This window comes from Prionailurus bengalensis, chromosome D4, assembly GCF_016509475.1.
Source record: "Prionailurus bengalensis isolate Pbe53 chromosome D4, Fcat_Pben_1.1_paternal_pri, whole genome shotgun sequence".
Taxonomy (NCBI): domain Eukaryota; kingdom Metazoa; phylum Chordata; class Mammalia; order Carnivora; family Felidae; genus Prionailurus; species Prionailurus bengalensis.
Window position 1 is genome coordinate 92898534 of NC_057359.1, and position 15077 is coordinate 92913610.

At 66.5% G+C, this 15077-nt stretch overlaps 1 protein-coding gene and 1 long non-coding RNA gene across 2 annotated transcripts in view; one reads left to right on the top strand and one right to left on the bottom strand.

Moving 5' to 3' along the window:
• Positions 1 to 11163: 11163 nt before the first annotated feature.
• On the bottom strand, positions 11164 to 12959 carry LOC122474292. The gene is made up of 5 exons (XR_006294888.1): positions 12875 to 12959; positions 12640 to 12754; positions 12249 to 12543; positions 12000 to 12173; positions 11164 to 11414 (listed from the first exon to the last, which is right to left on the bottom strand). It is a non-coding gene; the product is annotated as an uncharacterized LOC122474292 (long non-coding RNA).
• A 72-nt stretch (positions 12960 to 13031) lies between these two features.
• Positions 13032 to 15077, top strand: part of CCDC187 (coiled-coil domain containing 187) — a 36221-nt gene continuing 34175 nt past the window's right edge. Inside the window, exons 1-3 of the mRNA XM_043565321.1 lie at positions 13032 to 13417; positions 13858 to 14387; positions 14485 to 14583. Coding sequence (XP_043421256.1) covers positions 13185 to 13417; positions 13858 to 14387; positions 14485 to 14583 — 862 coding nt within the window. The 5' untranslated portion in view covers positions 13032 to 13184. The remainder of the gene's footprint in view (positions 13418 to 13857; positions 14388 to 14484; positions 14584 to 15077) is intronic.

Sequence of the window (15077 nt, forward strand, 5' to 3'; positions counted from 1 at the left end):
CTGGCATCGTTGTAAGGGCAGGGGCCGTCTTGGGCCCCACCTCCGCCAGGCCTGAGCTCAACATCCCCGTGAGGCCACTGCCGCTGGCCCCTATGGTCCCCGGGGGGCTGCGGCCAGGGGCCCGGTGCCGAGAAAGCCCTCACAGGGATATTGATGTGAATGGCGGAACAGGGGAGCGACGTAGCGTCACCACAGGGAAAGCATCTTGTTTTCCTTCCTTGAAGCAGGGGGACCGGGGAGCCAGGGTCCCTGGGCTAGAAGAGTCTCAGCTTTATATGAGAACTTCGCCGGGGGAGCTGGAGCCCTCTGGGGTGCTGTGTGCAGTGAGCCGGCCAGGCCCCTGCCTCCGGGTTACCCGCCACAAGGTGCTCTCCCGCTCTGAGCCTCGGTTCGGCCACCCGTGAATAGGGGTCCCTGGTCCGTCCTGCAGGGGGCGCGAAGGGTCATGGGGTCCTGACGGTGCTGGTCACCATTCCCGGCGCACAGCAGGAGCTTGTGGAACGCCAGCGTTGGGACCACGCTGCCTGTCCAATCGTGCCCTGATGACGGTCCTGGGTCCTGGCTGGCACCAAGCGACAGGCCCAACACGCGTTGCCCACGTGGCCCCCCACCTGCAGGGAATGAGTGAATCACTGGTCCCCGGAGGGCAGGGGGCTCCTGGGCCACGGGTCTGGGCAGGAGGAGCTCCTGGAGGGCACCACCCGTCCCTCACCACCGGCCGCACACCTGCCTCGCTCTTGCCCGAGTCCCCTCTGCGCACCGTCCCCAGCTCTGCCTCCCTCTTCCCGGCCTCCCCGGGGGCAGCCCCTCGTTACGTTCTGCCTTGTAACCACCTCCCCACTCGGCGAGGCCTGGTGCACCAGCGGGACAGAGTGCTCCCATGGGGGGCCGTAGGCACCCCCCCCCATCCCTTTGGGTCTCGTGCCCAAAGGAGCGTTAGAGGGAGAAAAACGCTTTCCGGTCGGGACACATCCTCAGACGGAATACAGAGGGCAGAGGAGCAGTGACGCCGGCCGGTCCTGCTCGAGAGCCCACACCCAGGATTTGGTGTCGCACGCCCGCCCGGGGCCCTGCCCTCGCCAGTAGCCAACAGCGCCGCCTCCACCCGAGGCGCCTGCCACGCGCCTGCCCTTCACCGCTCAGCTTTCCCTGGCGTCCTGCCTGCCTTACCAGTGAGCGGGCAGAAAGGCGAGGTGCCGGTCCCCAGGCCGGGCTTCAGGGGAGCTGACTTCCCCGTCCCGGATCCGCCCCCTGGACAGGCCTGGCGGGAGATGACGGTGGACGGTTTCTGAGCGCCTGGAGGTGGGGAGGCCTGGTGGACTCTCAGGGCTGCGATGGGCCTTGGATGAAGGCCGGGCCGGCTGAAGGCGGCCGCTGCCTGGAGCCATCCCAGGGACAAAGGATGGGCACACAGGCGTCAGCGGGGTGTGCAGCCTGAGGCCCACGGGGGTGTTTGCTGGGGCCAGGGGCAGATCGGGACATCCCTGCTGCTGGCGTGGTAGCTCCTCGTCCGTGGCCTCCCAGACCCCGCTGCCCCCGCCCCCCAGCCTCCCCGCCTACAGCAAGTTTGCTCCTGCGGGGCCCAGAGGGGACACAGAGGAGCTGAGCCCAACCCGGGACCTAAATGCTTCTGACCAGTCTCTACCGTGGATTCCAGACTGAAGAAGGAAAAGGTAGAGAGGGAGAAAAAGAGAGAGAGAGAGAGAGAGAGAGAGAGGCACACGCACACTCACATACATAGTCATGTAAGATCACTCGGGTTGACCGCGTTCCCAATAGTGTCATTACCCTGAGGAACAACTTATTGTCCTGCAAAGTCGTGGGGCAAGTGCCCCCCACCCCATTGCCCTGAGGACCCCGGGGGTCGCCCATAGACATCTCCTCTCCTCAGGGCCTCAAAACTCCCTGGAGAGTGGGGCCTGCAGGGTGGGCGAACGGGTCCCCAGGCAGGTGCCACAGGGAGCCGGAAGGAAACGGTCTGCCGCCCGCGGGGCCCAGTGCCTCCCTGGGAGATGACAGGCGCCCAGGAAATAGCTGGAGGTGCGAGGGAGGCTATGCACCACCCGTGTCATCGAGCGACACCTGGCCACGTAGCATTCCTGGGGCCCTGGCTGGCAGCCGCGGGCTCTGTCACCCGGGGCCACGTGAAGCGGGCACGCCCGCCCTTGTCTGTGGCAGGTCGGTCTGTGGGAGCCCATCCATGGCTCGTATGACTGAACCCCCTGTCCCCTGCCTGTCTAAGCCCCCCAGGCCTGGCAGATGGGTGACACTGAGAGCCGGAGACAGGTAGAGAGACACAGAGACAGAGGCAGAGAGATGGAGAGTCTGGGGGCTCTGGGTTCCCACGGTGCCGTGTGGTGGGAGGGGGAGTCTTCACGTGAGCCTAAGCCAGACAGAATTAGGGGAGCAAATAAATCCGAGGAAGCCCCCCCAGGCAAACAAGACAGTGGATTTTCCCCTTTCAGGGGCTCTCTGCCCACAGCTCCCCACTCCAGGAGAGCCGCTGGGGACAGAAGGCACTTGCCTATGTTACATCCACTCCCCCCTCCCACCGGCTGGCCTTGGCCAAGCTCCCTGACCCTTGGGGTGCGGAGCGGTGAATGAGGCACTCGTCAGAGACCACTGAGATGGTGTGTCCTCTGTGTCCATCCCCTGGGGCCGCTCCCTCCAGAGGCTCCCAGGGAGGGTCGTCCCTGCCTCTCAGCTCCTGGGGCTCCAGGCGCCCCTTGGCTGGTGACTGCCTCCCTCCACCTCTGCTCCGTCCTCCACAGGCCCCCCGCCCTTCTCCTCTGGGAGGACTGGCCATGGGATGCAGGGCCTGCCTAGTCCAGGACGGTCTCATCCTGAGATGCTTAATGACATCTGCATAGACCTTCCCTCCCAAACAGAAGCACATTTACTCCTATTTACTCTAGGTGGACGTCTTCCGGGGACTCCATTCACCCCACTAGGCCCACGTCCCAGTATTTACTTACGATGGTTGCTACATGACTTGGGTCATAGAACGCGCAGAGCTTTGAGGCCTCGTTGTCACGTCATGTTATATCGTGAGCACGACCCGGGCTCACAGGCACCACTGGGGGCGGGGCTATGTGGCCTGCATCCAGACTCTCGCTGGGGGACCCTCCGCTGCCCCCTCCTTTCCTGGCTGTGCGCTGTCCGGCGAAAGGCACCAGAGCCTGTGCCCCCAGGGCTCAGGGAGCAGCCGCCCTCCCGGCAGCTCAGGGAGCGGGGTCACCACACAGCCACTCACAGGTCCATGAGGAAACCTCTCTCTCCGTGGGGACTCTGTCTAGAACGTAGGGACAGCGTGGAGCTTGGGACACTGCAGGTCCATGCAGATGTGGCTGCTAGAGCAGGGGCCCTACCTTGGGCCTCTCTCCTCTGTCAGACGGAAGCCTGGGAAATAAAGTCCTGCCAGTGAAGCCCCTGGCATGGGCCTAGAACATGTGGTCCACCGTGCAAGGGACAGCTGTCGCCATGAAACTTGCTCCTGGGCTGACCTCCTCCAGCCTCCCCGGGCTGAGCCCCTCAGGCTGCTGGCCCAGAGGCGTGGGCGGATGCGGGGACCTCCTCAGGCACAGACCTCGTGCGCGGGGCCAACGAGTCGGGGTTTGCCTGCCTCCATTTGACAGGAGCACGGGTGCCTCTGAGGCCGCCGGGCTGGCCGGCTAGCTGGGGACCTGGAAACTTGGTGGGAAGGGAGGAACCCCCAGGGCCAGGGCTTACAGGAGGGGCCCCCACCCTTGGTACCCGCCTCCTTCCCCTTCCCCATCCCCCAGGGCTTTGGCCCCCCCCGGGTGCTGGGTCTCACGGCCTAAGTGCCTCCTGCCGCGCCTGGGGTGTGGTCACAGAGCCAGGACGAAGCCTGGCCCCACGGACCCACTCTCCTGCGGGAGCCCCCCGCACACACTCGCACCTGCCTCTCTGTGGAGGCCAGACTCTCTGAAGGCCCTGCGTCCTGCCAGGTGTCCAGGAAGAAGGACACCCCCACCTCCGCTGTGGGCAGCCAGGCCAGCCGGAGAGGCCCAGGGCTGGGGCAGCAGGGGTGCACGGTGGCACGGTTGGCGGGGGGAGAATGGAGGGGTGCTTGGGGGACCCGTGGCCACCTCGCGGTGAGGATGCGGGTTCAGGGGGGACAGCGGGCGGGGTTGCCCCGCCAGGTTTACCCGGCGCGAGGAAGCAGTGGCGGGAACCCGTGTTGGGCACGGGACTCGGGGCAGAGCAAGAGGCAGCCAGCTCTCCAGGGCACAGCGGGACCTGGGGCCCCCCCACGGGCGACCTCAGGAAGCACAAAGAGCCCTCACCCGGGCCGGCAAGACGGTACCTGGGCTTGCTGCGGGCTGCCCGCCTCCGTGGGCCTCCTGGGCAATGCCCGTCACCTGTCCAGCGACAGGCGCGGAAAGCCAGGGAGAGCAGGAGAGGGGGCCACCCTCCTGCCGGTCGGTCCCCGCATGGGGTCCGTTCCCAGAGTCTCTGCCCATCTTTTCTGGGGCACTCGCGGTTGCCATGGAAACCCCGCATCCTCCTCAGGGGGCCCCTGCTCTGCTCTTAGGGGAAACTCAGCCAGGCAGCCTCCTCTCCCAGCCCTCTGTGGCCTCAGGGTGGGGCTGTCTTCACGGCTTGATTCTTCCCAGTGGGTCGGTCCCTAACTCCCAAATCGTCTGGTCAGGTCTGTGGGAGACTCCCCTTGGTGTGGGCCCCACCCCGCCTCTGTGGCCCGAATCAACCCCGGGGCAATGACTGACCTGCAGGGGGCAGCAGACTCAGGGCAGCGCGGCAGCAGTCTGGGCCGGGCCCCGGGGAGTCCCCCGTCTGCAAAGCACCTGGAATCCTGCCACCCTGGTTCTCCAAACAGCAAACCTTCCAGGATGGGAGCACCGACATTTCCTGAGCATCTGGGACCCGGGAAGGGAAGCAGCCAGAAGGAAGGAGGGACACAGGACCCCAGGCGTCCGGGGCCCCTCCCTCTCCCTGCAGGACTGATCGAAGCTCAGAGCCAGGCTGATCGGGGAAATTAGAAAGACCCGCAGGGACAAACCCATCGCATGCATTTGCTTTTGATCCCCTCGGAAGCCCCATTAAAATGACAGCAATGAGTTTCTTCGTTTGCTTTTTAAATTATGAGCTCATAAAGACAAAGAGGACAGGAGAGGGGAGGGAAGGGGGGGAGGGGGGCGGCCCTCAGGTGCCATGGAGAACAGGGGCTGAACTCGGGAGGTGACCCCCCCCATAGCTGGAGGTCCGGACTGAGAGCTCCCCACCCCGCAGAGGCAGAAAGCCAGGGAATGAGGGTCCTTACAGACCCCCTTCCTCCCGCCTCCACCCCAGAGCAGGACAGTGGAGGGGTCTTCTCAGGGTCTGACCAGCCCTACATGTTTGGAGTCCACAGCTCACCCCTCCCCCAGAGCCACCAGGTTGCTCTTGGCCCCACTTGTCATAGGTCTGGTTCTCCAGAAGCGGATGCCAAGGCGGAGTCTGGGGCGCACGATGTGCCCCAAGGAGCAGCTGCCGTCGGATGGTGGGGAGGAAGCAGGGCCGCCCTGCGGGGCTCTGGCCGACTGACGCCTTGCCGCACCCCTCGGTCCCCAGGCCCCGGTGCTCTTCCCGCGGGGGACACAGCCCCGCGAGGAGGTCCTGGGCAAGGCACCCTCTTGCGGGGTGCTGTCCGGGTGACGCTTCTGGCGAGGCCCTCCTCGGCTGTGCCAGGTGGCAGCCCGTGGACGTTGCCCCTCTGCACCTGCCCTGACGAAGCGGGGATGCAGTGGGGTAGGGGGTCCCGTGCTGGAGGGTCAGACGTTCCTACAACCGGGGTGGTGCCGGCCGAGGCCTCACGGACAGCACAGGCCAGCTGCACCCCGGATGCACTCCTGAGGAGGAGCGGCGGCCCTTCCAGAACGAGGGGGAGGCCCAGGGGAGCCGCCGGGCCGTCCGAGCTCAGGGCCGCCTCTGATGCCGGCAGGCTGGGCATTTGGAGGCAGCTTGACCGACCTTGGTCCCTAAGCGCTCACGCCGCCGCCGGGCCCGCACGCGGCCCCCCCGTCTTCGCCGCTGCGAGGCCAGCACTGAGGCGGCTGGGGGCCCCCAGCTGGCAGGGCGGTGCTGGGTCCTGAGCGGCTCGGGGTTGCTTCTGGGCAGGTGCTCCTGGTGGGCAGGAAAGCGAGGGAGAGAGAGAGAGCTTCGCGGTTTGCACCCACACACACGGGCCTCCTTCCCTGCACGGTCCGTTCCTTTGCGTATTAGGTTCCTAACCAGCCAGGAGGTCACTTGTCCCCACCCCTCAGGCCATTCCCCCCCCACACAATGGGGAACCCGGTGCAAAGCTCTTCTTCCCCTGGGACGCCTTTCGGCCCTGTCCCCCCCGGAATGAGAGTGGCCCTCAGTCAGCAGCTGCTTCCGCTCGCCCCCCAGCGCCCGCCCCCCCCCCCCAGCCACCAAGCTCGGCGCGCCCTACCCCCGCGGCTGGCGGTGGGGGAGGGCCAGGCTGAGGGGTGCATGCAACGGCGGAGGGTGCCACAGGGCCCCGACCGCTTGCTCAAGCACGATTCTGCCTGTGCACAGTGCTGGGTGTTCCCCCTTCCCTCCTACTGGGCCAGGTGGGGACACTTGGCTTTGGGACTGAGCGGCCCGGCCACACGCAGCTCAGGATGGCCGTTCCGCCACGCTGTGCCCAGCGCCAGGCCAGGCATCGGTCTCAGGGCCCAGCTGCACACATGTTTCAAAAGGCACGTCTGTGTCTTAGTCAGCTTGGGCTGTGTGACAAAACATCAAAACCTCAGGCTGGGTGGACGTCCCTTGTGCCTCTGGTGCCAACGGGCAAAGTCAACCTGTGGGCCAGAGCTGACGCAGCCCTGAGCCCATCCAATTCCGGTGCCAGACGGCTCTGGGCCGGTGGTGGCTGAGGCAGCCCAGCCAGTGTGCCGAGTGCCAGCATCACGCCTGCCGACTGCGGGGTCATACGCCTCTTGACCCTCTGGCCCTGGGATGCAGACGCCTCCCGCGTGGTCTGGCCTGGCAGGCCCAGCTCTGGTCCAAGGTGGCCTCGCCAGGCATCTGGCTCCCTTAGGACAGTGCCAAGCAGCTCCCCAGGGGCCGAGGGACGGCTGTCTCCATGCCCCTTCCGGGGGGGGCAGGCGTACCCCTGAGTATTTAAGAGATCAGGCTGCTCCAAGTTTCTCTGCCTCCAAATTCAAATTTCCTGAACACCAAGGGGAATCTCCTGGCAAGATACTTTTATTAGAGTTTGTTTTTTTTTGGGGGGGGAGGGAGGGAAAGACCTACCTTCTGGGGGTAGGGTGGTGGCAGGGACAGGAAGACTTGGGGGACCCACCCCAGGACCTCCACGGTGGGGGGGGTTTCCCCTGGCCGTGACAAGGAGACGGCACTCCCTGCTGCCTCAACTCCTTAGCTGCCCGCCTCCAGGACTCCTAGGCTCCCCAGACCCCTGCAGGTGTGAGTTTGGAGCTGGGCAGGGGTGGGGGCAGCACACGCTGACCAGGACCTAGGGTTGAAAATGGACTTTGGGTGAGTGTGCGGATCTTAGCCAAGTGACCGAGACCCCGGGAACCCACACGCGGGACCAGGCGCTGCCCGGACCCCTCAAGAGCCCCTGCCCTCCTTTGCCCGGGCCTGCCACACTGACTCCAAGGAGGCGGGAGACCTTGTGGGTTTTGCGTTTGGTAACCGGACCCCCCCATGTCCGCCCACCGGCACCTTCCCACTGTCTGGAAGCCCTGAGAACTGCTCTCTAGACGAGGCTGTGAACTGTCTCAGGTGTCCCCCCCCCCCATCCCCGCCCCCGACACCGTGCTTCAGAAGGGCTGGGGTGACCCTGTTGGCCTCCGGCTCCCTGGCTCCTTGCTGCCAGGCTGTGCTTCCAGAGACCCGGGTGGCTGCTGGAGGTCCCTGGGGGGCGGGGAGAAAGCAGGGGTGGAGGGTCGAGAGGGGGCAGCTGTGGACCGCACTGGAGATGCCCGCCTCCCTGCCGGTGCAGACCTGCCTCCCGCGCTGCCCCCACTGCCTGGGGCCCAGTAGGAGCGCCCCAGGTGTGTGTCCCCTGCCCGTGGGGGCTGGATGTGCCGGTGAGGCTCCTGGCGCCTGGCGCTGTTCCCTCGGGGCTCCGGGAAGCCAGCCTGGAGGAGGAGCCTGCCTGGATGGACGCTTGGGTTTCTCCGGCAACGTCAGGTGCCGGTGTCCCGGTGCCTGGGCTCCGCAGGCGGCTGGCCTTTGAGCCACGGCTGCTGCCTGGCGCCCTCCCACAGCTGGTGAGTTCCCTGGGGGGCTCTGCCTGAGCCGAGCCGGCCTGCCCCGGGCACTTGGGGGAGGCGCGGGTGGGAGCACAGGCAGGTTGGGGAGGGGTTAGCCTTTCCTCCTGGCGTGGACGTGGCTGGGTGCTGGGAGCCACCTTCCTTCCGTCCTGCTTTCCTGGGGAGGGGTCTTCCGGCGTGGGGGCTCCTTCTGAAGGCTTGGGGCCTCCTCAGGGGCAAAGCCAGGCTGCCCCTGGGAGCGTGATGCCCACCCGCCCTACCCACTGGGCAGCCCTGCCTCTGGCTTCAGGTGCTGCTGTGAGGCCAGCACTAGACTCTTACCTAATGAACTGTCCCTCAGTCTCCCCGTCTGTATAATGGGAATAAATACGCCACCAGCCCCTGAGTGGGGCTGGCGGGCGGTTCTGCATTTGGTCCCATCCGGCAAGCCCAGCTGACAACGAGGCCAGCTCAGCCTGGATCCTGTCCAGCTAACTCCTCGGGCGAAGGGGGCCCCTCAGGCCGTCCTGTCCTGCTGGAAGGCCCCCAAAAGCCATGGTCCCCAGTTGACCATTCGGAGCCGTTCGAGGGTGGCTCTCGCTCCCTGGGGGCGTGTCTGTGTCCACGGGCTCCTTTCCCCGGGGTCGCTGGTGTTCCAGCTCCCTCCCTGTTTGCGGGGGGTGGCCCGGAGGACAGGTCTCCGCTCTGTGTTGTGTGACTGTGGGCAGGGTGACAACGCCTTGCTCTTGGGTTGTGGGGAGGTGCCCCAGGTCACCTGGGGAACGCACTGGGGGCAGGGCCGGGCCGCTGGCAGGGTGCCCCCAGGGGAGCCGGCTCAGGAGCCGCTGTACTGAGCGCTGGGTGCTGGCCGGGCTGACTTTGGCCTTGGACGAGGCCGCCCAGGACTGAGGGTGGGGGTGCGGGGTGGGGGGGGGGAGGTCCCTGCTGACCTCTCTGTGGGTGTGGCCGTGAGTCCCTCTTGGTGAGTGGGCGGTGGCACTAGGGTCCCCTGGGGGGTGGGTTAAATGGCTTCTGGGCTATGCAGCCGAGAGGTCGGAGAGGTCGCAGGGTGAGGCAGCCTCGCCTTGGTTTTATCTCCTTGACCCTGTGTCGAATTTCCCTCTGCCCCGCCTCACCCATCGGCCCTTGCATCCCGCTTTCCCGCTGGCGCCCCCCTCCGGACCTCCAACCTTGGCCTTGTGTTACCTTGTTCGGCCCTGTCGTCTGCCACCCTGGGGCCTGGCGCTCTCCTCTGGGGAGCGGCTGGTAGAGACGCGGTGGCTGAGAATGGAGAGGCTGGGGGACACCGCCCTGGCCAGACTCCCACGCAAGAAAGCCGTTGGCAGCCCAGGCCGGCCTGCCTTCTCTGCAGCCCCGGGCAGCGAGCACGCGTGCTGTGTGTCGGGGTCCGGGGTCACGGGGCTGGGGGGGGTGCCTGTGCAGCTGACGCTCTTGTTACCTGCATATCACTTCCCCAGATGTGACCCGAGCCCGGGTCAGCCGCCGGAGCGCTTCTGTCTGGACCTCTAAGGCCCTGCACCCACCCTCTCTGGGCCCCTGCTTGGTGGCTTCTGGGCAGGGCCTGGTGTGCCGGGGGACTCTAATCGGGGGACAGGGCCAGCTCGGGTGTGTTCGCTGCCGGGACCAGTGCTGCCCCAGGGCCGGGTCTGAGCCAGTGGCTGGAGGGCCCGATGCCCGAGTCCAGGCGGGGCCGGCTGCTGCTGCTGGTGAGACCAATGTGGTCTGAAACCCTGGGGCCCAGGGACCGTGGGCGCCTGGGCCTTTCTCCTTCACAGTCCACCGACTCTGTCCCCGAGCCCGCTCGGGGTGCTTTGGGCTGGGTTCCCTGGGGATGAGCTGGGGAGACGTGAACAGCGTGGCCGACAGGGCCGAGCTGCCGCCCACCTCACCCCTGCAGCCCGGCCAGGCTGTGGAAGCAGGGGCCTGGCCCAGAGCGGTGTCGTGGTCTGTGGACAGTGGGCTGCGGGTGCTGTGGGTGGGCCCCCCGGCCCCGGCAAGGAGCGGGACACCTGCTCCACCCAAGGCCCCGCCACACTGGGGGCTCTCACAGCCACGAGCATTTGCACACAGGCCACCCCTGCACCCCCCCGGAGCGGTCCCCAGCCCCTTGGGGAGGGCAGAGGGGACCTCGCTCAGAGAGAGTGGCACTGGTAGGTGTGAGCAGGGAGGAGGCAGGGGTGGTCGGGAGGGAGCGAATGTGGCAACAGGAGCCGCCTCGGGGCCCAAATGGGGGCCAACCTCCAGCCGGGCCTACATCTTGGCTCAGGGTTAGGGGAGAGGCTGGGGCCTGATCCATGTGGGGTGTGCCCCCCACCAAGACTGTGGTCTCTGCTGTGGCCTTGTGGTACCTGGGGCCCACGCTGCTGCTCATGGCCCCGGCCGCTTGTGGTCACCCCAGCAGGTGTGAGGGAGCCGGGGCAGTGCGTGCCAGGGTCCACGGAGGGTTCTGGGCAGGGAGAGGCCCTGGGGGCTCGCACGTCCCCTGATTTGGAGCCGGGCTAGAAGCCCCGGTGGTGAACCAGATCTGTGGAGAGGTGCAGCACCCACGGAGGGGGGCGCAGGTCGGGGGCCGGGGAGGAAGTTCTGGGCTTGTCACCGCTCACAGAGCAACGACGAAGCTGGTTATTTTCACGTGCACACACATTCGTTTCATGATTTCGCTTTTATCAACTCTAGGGCGTTGAAGCAGACTGCTTCATCATATGTATGTATGTATTTATGTGTATTTATTTTGAGAGGAGGGGAGGGCAAGAGAGAGAGAGGGAGAGAGAGGATCCCAAGCAGGCTCAGCGTTGTCAGCACAGAGCCTGATGTGGGGCTCGAACCCTGTGAGATCGTGACCTGAGCTGAAAACAGGAGGTGGACACTTAACCCCCTGAGCTCCCCAGGCGCCCCCCACCCCCGCCATCGTATTTATGAAATAGCTGCTTCCTGAGGAGGGAAACTGCTTACGGCCTATTTCTGCTCAGAGAGCCCCTCCCTCTGCCCTTTAGGGATCAGGGCTAGAAAGTTGGGGGGATGCTGGGGGAGAGTGATGAGGGCCTGAGAGCCTGGCGGGGGACACGGCCGCAGTGTCGGTGGGGTCCGTTGGCAGGGCTGCGGGGGGTTCTGCTGAGCTGTCTCTGGGAGTCTCCTCGGTTGTGCAGCCTGTAAGGGTGGTGGTGGGGACACCGTGGTCACACCCTGGGGAAGCCACAGTGTTCCCAGTCCCGCCACCCCCAGTTTTAGCAGAAGCTGCCCGCAGGCCCAGTGTACCCCAGCACGTCCCAGGAACACGCTCGTGCCCTGAAGCTGTCCTGGAAGGACGCCCCCCCCCCCCCCAGGCTCCCCTGTGCCACCCTGGGTCAGCCCTCTGTGACACTGACCCCTCGCAAACATCGTAAAGGAACACAGGGGTGGGACCCGCTGTAGCCTGGCCTCACCGGGAAGCAGGCAGGCCCAGGCAGGGCGGGACTCCCCACCAGGCGGACGCGGCAGAGCGGGAGGGTGGCCATGGTGCCACCGGCAGGGGGACCTGGCCACACAGGTACGCGGAGGCACGCCCTCGGTCTAGGCCGCCAGGTGTGGTCGAGGGCCCCAGGGCCAAAGGCTGGATCTGGGGTCCCGCGGGCTCTGTGCCCTGAGATGCGTGCCTTCTGCCCCTCGTCCCGACCTCAGGAGAAGCCAGACGGGAGAGAAGGGACAGCACCCCACAGTGCAGGCTGGTCCCGTCCCTGGGGTGGGTCCTCTCACCCTGCTGGTGGGATGGGGGTGGGAGGGCATGTCCACCGCGACAGGGCCCTGCTGGGCTCAGGACCTCGCCCTGTGCCCTGCCGCCCTGCCCCTCTGCAGCCGCGTCCAGGCCTCTCTGCTTCCCCCGGACAGGCAGGAGGCCCTCCATTCTGCCTTTTGCTTCCTCGGGGCGTCCTGAAAACGAAGTCTTTGTAACCGGCTCAGCCACCCGGCCGCCCCACTCAGCGCCCCCTGCTGGAGTGAACTCACCAGCTGCTCACAATACCCGGGGGGCAGGGGCAGGGTGGGGTCTCTGGTCGCCCGAGGTTACTCAGCCGGCTGGGGGCGGAGCGGGGGTTTGAAGGAGCTCTGCTTCGGGGACATGCCCAGCTCAGAGCCAGCTGGCTGCAGAGTCCACACCCTCTCCACCACTCCACCGGCCGGGGTCGTCAAGGTGACAGGACGCCCAATGCAGGTGGGCCAGGCTGGGGTGCAGCCCTGGGAGTGCAGGGCCCAGGAAGCAGGCCCGGGGCTCCTGGGGCTCAGGCGTCTTCAGCTGCTGCTCCTGTGGGCAAAAGGGTGTCCCGAGCCTGTGGCAGGGCGAGCCGAGAAGCCAGCGCCCACTTCCCGTGACCAATCCCGAGAGGCGGAAGGCAGGGACCTCGGCAGTGTTTCCGAGTTGGCGTCAGGGCCCGAGCACACAGCCTCTCGTCCAGCCGCTGGGGACACGTCCTGGGCCGGCTCCTCTCTCCCGCCCTGGGTCTTCCAGGCTGACCCTGCCCAGAATCGAAGCCTGAGCCCGGCATCAGCCCGGAGGCCACCCCACTCTGCCCCCAGCCCCTCCCTGTGCCCCCACTCTGGCCCAGCCCGACCGCAGCCCCGGCCAGTTCACTCACCACCCGCGCAGCCACTGGCTCCGGTGCCCTGGGAGGAAGGGGGTGGGGCCCTGCCCATCGCCCCAGCAGGAGCTGAAGGCCTCGGCCCTGTCGCTGAGTGACGTGGGGTTATTATGCTGTCACAGGCCACCCAGAATTCTCTCCCACCCTGCTAAGAGGCAGCTCGTTAGAAAGCCCCCCGCCCCCCGCCATTCCAGCCCAGGGCCCGGCAGCCCACCATGTCTGCCCAGTTTCCACAAGTATCCTGAGGGTCTCCATCGTGGGCCAGGGGACTGGAGAAGGCCGGCCGGCCCAGCCCGCGCCGGGATGGATGTCGGGCCTCAGGCCAGCAGGCTGCCCTGTGAAGGCACCATCTGTGACCTCAGGGCAGGCGGTGACCAGGGGGCTCACCAGATCCCGCCCTCGGCCCGGCCCTGGGGCCATGTCGATCTCGGTCCCGGGAATGCTGCCAATCCTCCAAGGAGACACGACCCAGCCCCACCCCAAAGACAACCTCGAGGCCCGGGGCAGGCCAGCCGCCAGGAAGGCTAGAGCCAAGCCCAGGTAGTGTCTGTGCCCGCCCCCTGGGCCAGGTGAGGGCTTCCTTTCCCAGGAGGGCAGCCCGGTCAGCATGAGGACAGAGGACTTGGGGGTCTCTGCTGCATGCCTTCTCCAGAGCCTCAGTTTCCCCATCTGCAAATTGGACCGATCGTGGTACCTTCCCCAGGGCCTCAGTTTCCCCATCTGCAAATGGGGCTGATCGTGGTGCCTGCCTCAAAGGCTCCAGGTGGCCGTCCGAGGGGACGTCACAGCAGTGCCGTGCATGGGGCGTTTCACAGGTCCCCTGCAACTGCCCTGGCAGTGGGCCTTCTGAGACAGGAGAACAAGGGAGCAGGAGGGCTGGGCTGGGGCGGGGGGGGGGGTGTGTGCCATGTGAGATGTTCTTCTGCTCGGCATGGCCGGGTCCCCACTCCTGACCGGCCAGTCTGCTTCTCTCTCCCCAGGGACTCTGGGCTCCGTCCATCTGCGGCTGATGATGATGCCATGGCTGCCCTGAGGTGGGCCAGGCCCTCCCGGCAGCCAAGTGACCTGCGGGGAGCTCCCCACGTGGCCTGGTCTGACTTCACCGAGCAGCCAGGCCCCCAGAGGAAGGCCTGCAGCCTCCTGGGGTGGTCCGAAAGCGAGGAGGCCAGGGATGGGGACAGCTCGGTGTCATCAGGCCGCCTTTCCGGATCCTCCGGGGGCCACGAGTCCTGCACATCTCTTCCCGGGCCCTGGAAGGAGCGGCCCCCCCAGGTGCAGGGGCCCTGGCGGCAGCTGAGAGAGAGCAACCCACGACTGGAACGGCTTAGGGACAAGATCCGGGCCCAGGCACAGTGGCAGGCCAGCTGTGCCTCTCTGGGCACCTCGACGCCCTCCAGCGCCTCGCGCCTCTACAGAGTCTCCAAGCCAGATCCCCGCAGGAAGGCCGGAAGGCTGGCACACCCCGATCCGGCCCCGTGGGACGGACTTGGGCCTGGGGCCACCATCAAAGGTGCTGCGTTTGAAGCCTTTTGAGCGGCTGCCGGATGGGGACCTTTTCCTGGAACTTTGCGAACCTGTCTCACGATGCTCCCTCTCATCTTCTCCAGGCTTAGGCACCCCGAGCGAGGCTCCGTGTGGAGCGGAAGACAAGGCCATCCCGGGCCGGGGGCGAGAGCCCTCCAGGGTCCCCCAGCGCCAGGCCTCAGGTGAGCCCGTTTGGACACCCAGGCGGTGGTCGGGGCCACACGGTTCTGGACCATACAGCTTCTCTCTCACTAGGCGATCGGCTGTATTTGATCACACTCAGACGGGGACACTAGAGAGGGTCCCAGCCCTTTATGAAAGGGCCGAGCAGGGGTCTGGACCCAGCCCGCCATTCCGTGGGGGTAGGACTTCCGAACCTCGGCGCCCCCCTCGGGGAAGGAGTCCAGGCTGGCACCGTTCGCAGGTGGCGAGGGGGAGGAGGGCGTCCCTCACGTGCAGAGACAGCCTCACTCCAGCAAGATTTGGGGGGGGGGGGCCTGGAGTGGGGGAGGGGGAGGGCCTCGGGAGCAGAAATCAGGCTGCCCTGGGACGCCCGAGGCTTCTGGGGTCCTCGGTGCAGGGGAACAGGATGGGTTTTCCACGGGGCAATAGTGGCACCGAGGGTGGGCAAGAGGCTGGTCAGCATGGGATTTGGGACCCCCGGGGCAGCTGTCAC